This window comes from Anneissia japonica, unplaced genomic scaffold (genome assembly GCF_011630105.1).
Source record: "Anneissia japonica isolate Jap-2015-1 unplaced genomic scaffold, ASM1163010v1 scaffold4240_len331602_cov119, whole genome shotgun sequence".
Lineage (NCBI taxonomy): Eukaryota > Metazoa > Echinodermata > Crinoidea > Comatulida > Comatulidae > Anneissia > Anneissia japonica.
In genome coordinates, this window is record NW_022698708.1 from 199886 (window position 1) to 204521 (window position 4636).

The window sequence follows — 4636 nt, forward strand, 5'->3', positions numbered from 1 at the left end:
CCCAGGACATCCCTAACTACCTTAAGCTAGGCTTAACTACTCTTAAATACATTACTCTTAAATACAATTGGCAAACTATCCCCGCCGGACACCATCCCAGTATTTAGCAGTTTCGGGGCCATTTTATCACCCATGGCATAAGTTAGATAAACAAATAGCTTTTAAGAAGATATTTAAATGTAATAATGGAAGTTGCATGTTTGATGTGTAAGGAAAACACATCGAAAGTCTGAAAATGACTTATTTCCACTGGAGTCCTCCTGATGGTGATTGGCCTGTACACTGGGAGACGATTCTCTACTCTTTTCCGAAGTGACATGGGTCATAATACACACGGGACAAACCTGAGATAGCTATGTTGAAGGGACAAACGGATTAAACTTCTCTCTGAAAAACGGTGTGCATACCGTAACTTACACTTCAGCCCTCTGAAACACAAAACATCGATAGGAATAGAAGAGACGACCAAGAGCTCTAGTGGCAACCGCCAGTTGAGCCGACTGAGCTAAGCTGCAGTAATATAATAATAGGCCTAGATGTAATTTAATAAAGTATTATGACATAACTACCTGTACAACAAGGCCCAAGTAATGAAAAGTCTTGATATCATATCTAATGCTACCTGAGAATATAAACAGTTCAAATCAATTACAGCACAACAAATAAATTGGAAGATAATTGCTTTTCTACTGTCCAACTACTATCATCATAATAAACCTAATCAAATAGTATATAATACAATAGTAGATTATAAAAATATCAACCTTGTGTATACTCAGCGTAGTATATCTTTACAAAAATAGTAGTGTGAAATTTTTTTATTTTATTTATAAAAAATACTCTCCCACCAAAATCATGAAAATCTCCAGGTTCTAGTATTTTGAGGACTGATTTTGACGTTTATTTTTAACACATTCAGTAGCTTTGAGAGATGGGGGTGGGGTGTAAAAAAAAGCTGTGGGTAAAATAAGAACCGAAGCCCGGCAAAGCATGAAAAATGAAAGTACATAATATAACTAAAATATTGTAATATTATGCATTTATGAAACCAAATACAACATGCATGCAAGAATCGTCTATCTTATCGTATAACTGCAGAAAAGGGGCATAAATTCCCTGAAATTTCACACAGGACACCCGTTACCATGTTCACAGATTCAGATTTAGATATATTTATTCAATCATATAAGAAAATACATGAAATCTGTTAAACACATAGGCCTAGGCCTAACATTCATATATTGAAGTACTTAAAATCCATTAAAAACATTTTATAAAAAAGATTAGTGTAAAAGAAATTACGATATTATTGCATCCTAAATCAAAATTATATATTTATAAATTATGATAAATATTATAAATATGTGTGAAACATATTAAACAATTTCCTTTAAGTAAAACCAGTATGCTTACGTATACATGTGACATATTTAGTGTCAAATATAATGAGTAAACCCTTAACCTTAATTGATTAGTTTCTACAAAATTTACTGAATTAAATTGATAATGTTGATCTCCTGTTCATTTTCTCAAGCACCTTTTTTATTGGCTGTCATAAGAAATACTGTAATTAAAAATAAGATCTATCAGTTACTGTGGTGGGATATCCTCTGTCATTGAAAAATTCCATCATTTCTTCGGCTTTTGTAGTGAAATCAGTGTCGTCATTACATAATCTCCTCAGTCGTACTAGTTGCGAATATGGAATAGCGTTCTTACATGAAGGTGGGTGGGATGATTTAAAGTTCAAAAACGTATGGGCGTCTGTAGGTTTGTAATAAACACTGGTAGTGAGATGTGAATCAGTAATGCACAACATAATGTCCAAGAATGGCAGGCTGGTTGAAGAAATCTCATGGGTGAATTTAATGGCTGGATGGTAGTTGTTGACAAATGAAATGAAATCGTTTCATTTCATTTGTCAGTTGCATTGTTTTAAGTTTTGTAATGCTGTACAGTATTTCTTTTTCAATTTTTTAAATTGTACCACTGATAAAAAGAAGAGTAGTGGCCGAATACATCATTCACTTACTTAAGTGATGCCAATTATTTAATGTAATCTGTGTTGTTTCTGTTTTGTTGCGGTTATATACTATACCTAACTATAGAATCATTGAACAAAGCTACATAGGCCTATTGTCTTTTAAACGTTTTAGTAACCCCTCTACACCGACGATTCGACAGTGTAGACACCTGTGTTGTTGAGATTATTTTCTATAGGCCTATAATTACCTAACTATAAAATTATTGAACAACAAAGCTGCATAGGCCTATTGTCTTTTAAACGTCTTACTTACCCCTCTGAAGATACAGAGTATTATGACACCGACGATTCGACAGTGTAGGCACTGAAACGCGCCGGAGCACGTTTTAGTATTTCGTGGTCTAGATATGGGACACGCATTTGCAACACTTTCTTCCGGGGTAAAAAATTATGAAATATTTTTATGTATTCATTACAAAAATAAAATAACTAAAGTTTACACAATCGACCTTATGTTCAACTTAACTTCACAGATTAATTATCTAGCATAAACAATCAGTAAAAAGTATGAAAAAGCTAATTTACGTTGAAAACACTGAGCATGAGATTGGTGTTCATATTACACAATAAAAAGCAGTATAAGAAGAAAAGTGTATTGACATTTACTGGCAGTTCGTTGGTGGAGATATTCGGAGCCTTGGATTAGAGTTCCTGTATTGTATTGGGAAACCTTGTCTCGACGAACAACAGTTTTCGCCTACATGTTCTGTAAAGCTATTCATTGGTTTGACCTTGAATTTGCTTGTAGTGTATGTGTAAACACACAGCTTCTTTTTTTATATTTTGTCTCAGTAGAAATAAGGAGCAGGAGGGCATGTCTATACGACTTTTGTCACGACTATTTCTTTTTTCCCCTTTTTTTGAACCATTATTTACTGACTTGTTTATTGAACATATTTACAGTACAGGGTACTGTAACCACCTGTCTTGTTTTGTGAAAAAAGCTTAATCTCAAGCACAGAATACATGTAGTATAATAATATCTATAATACCATTTTTAATAGCCCTAATATTACTATCCTCCATAATTTAAGTTATGATCAATCCTTATAATCGTTGAAGTTGGGTAACTCGGGCAGCGCCGTATGAGTATTTTTGGGTTTTTTTAAATTACACTTGTAAGTAGGCCTTGGAACAGTTTAATATAAGTTGATAGGTCTACCTGGAAATTGAATAAAATAAATACAAATAAAGTATAAAGAATAGCGCTGCTTAGATATTGTTTTGGAGGCGTCAGTGTGGAAATGTTTCCTCACGATTCTTTATTATACAGTTCTTCCTAGTATAGCAAAAGCACTATATCAATTAAATTTCAAACATTTCATAAACTATAGATCATAGAATGAAATATACCGTACTTTTTATCTTCAAGTGCAAAATTGATGAGTAGGCCTATAGGCAATTGAAATGAAACTTAACATAAAAAACAACAGAAGAGCCAATAGGCGTGAAAACATACCATATCCCTCTTTCACCAGTAAACTATTTCAAGTACCGTACTCGCGCGAATAAGCGCCCCTCTCGAATAACCGCCCCTCCTAACTTGAAAATTTCCTTAAGCGCCCCGTTTGAATAAGCGCCCCTCAATAATTTCATAAGATTTTCTTTTTAGCAAGTCAATAATCCAGTCAATCCTGGGACTGTGGTTGTTGGCATGATTTGAGCTACTGAGTGGAAACACATTCTTCTTAAGTCAATATCAAAATGAGGAGATTTCTCTTGGACTGCTGAGAGCTCCGATTCCTGGACAAACAGTATATTTCCAACTTGACTCTTTCTTACATATTTGTCTATGCCTAATCCTACATCTTTTTTTCTTTTTCCGATCTTTAGCACATTCTCATCTGAGTTTTCAAGAAAAAAATACAATGATCCTGCCATTCTGATAATCTCAATCGGCCGATGGCCAACAAGCTAACTACTACCCACCACCACTAACTAATTGCTATTTGCTTATTAACGCATTCTTGTTATGAGCCATGTTCTGTGGACGATTATTTTTTCCGCCAAACCATCATTCGTAATGTCCTTAGATAATCTTTTTCATTCAAAGTCTCTTGAATTTAATAATTTCCCATAAGAACCCCTCGATTTTCATCTATTTTCATAAGCGCCCCTTCAATTTCCACCCAGTTTTCATAAGCGCCCCGTTCGAATAAGGGCCCCGTTTGAATAAGTGCCCCTCAGAAAGTGAAAAAAATATTTTAAGCGCCCGAGCGCTTATTCGCGCGAGTACGGTGCTCATTCTATCCACGCACCGCAGCAGAGTGGAATCATCTGCCAGAACATATTGTTAATTCTACCTTAACTGCAGCGTTCAAGACGCTCATTTGTAATTGTACTAAACAATAGTTACACGTAAATACACCAAAGTATCACAATGCATGTTTTGTTGCTCTCTGAGGGCCTCTCTCTTGGTGGTTGCTTACTGGGCACCTGGATGGCTGAGGCAGGGTAAATGTTACTCTAGTTCCTTTATCTGGTCTCCTAGGGAGTGGTCCAGGCATTGTGATAGCGGTGGCCACGGATGGTAGACCCTCAGAGAGCTGGATGATGGGGACGTTTTTGTTTTTATTTTTATTGCTTAAAGTC

At 35.3% G+C, this 4636-nt stretch overlaps 1 protein-coding gene across 1 annotated transcript in view; it reads right to left on the reverse strand.

Annotated features, from left to right (window-relative positions):
* Positions 1-525: 525 nt before the first annotated feature.
* LOC117102735 (neural cell adhesion molecule 2-like) overlaps positions 526-4636 on the reverse strand; it is a 9212-nt gene continuing 5101 nt past the window's right edge. Inside the window, exon 5 of the mRNA XM_033243140.1 lies at positions 526-622. Within this exon, the coding sequence (XP_033099031.1) occupies positions 555-622 (68 nt within the window). The 3' untranslated portion in view covers positions 526-554. The remainder of the gene's footprint in view (positions 623-4636) is intronic.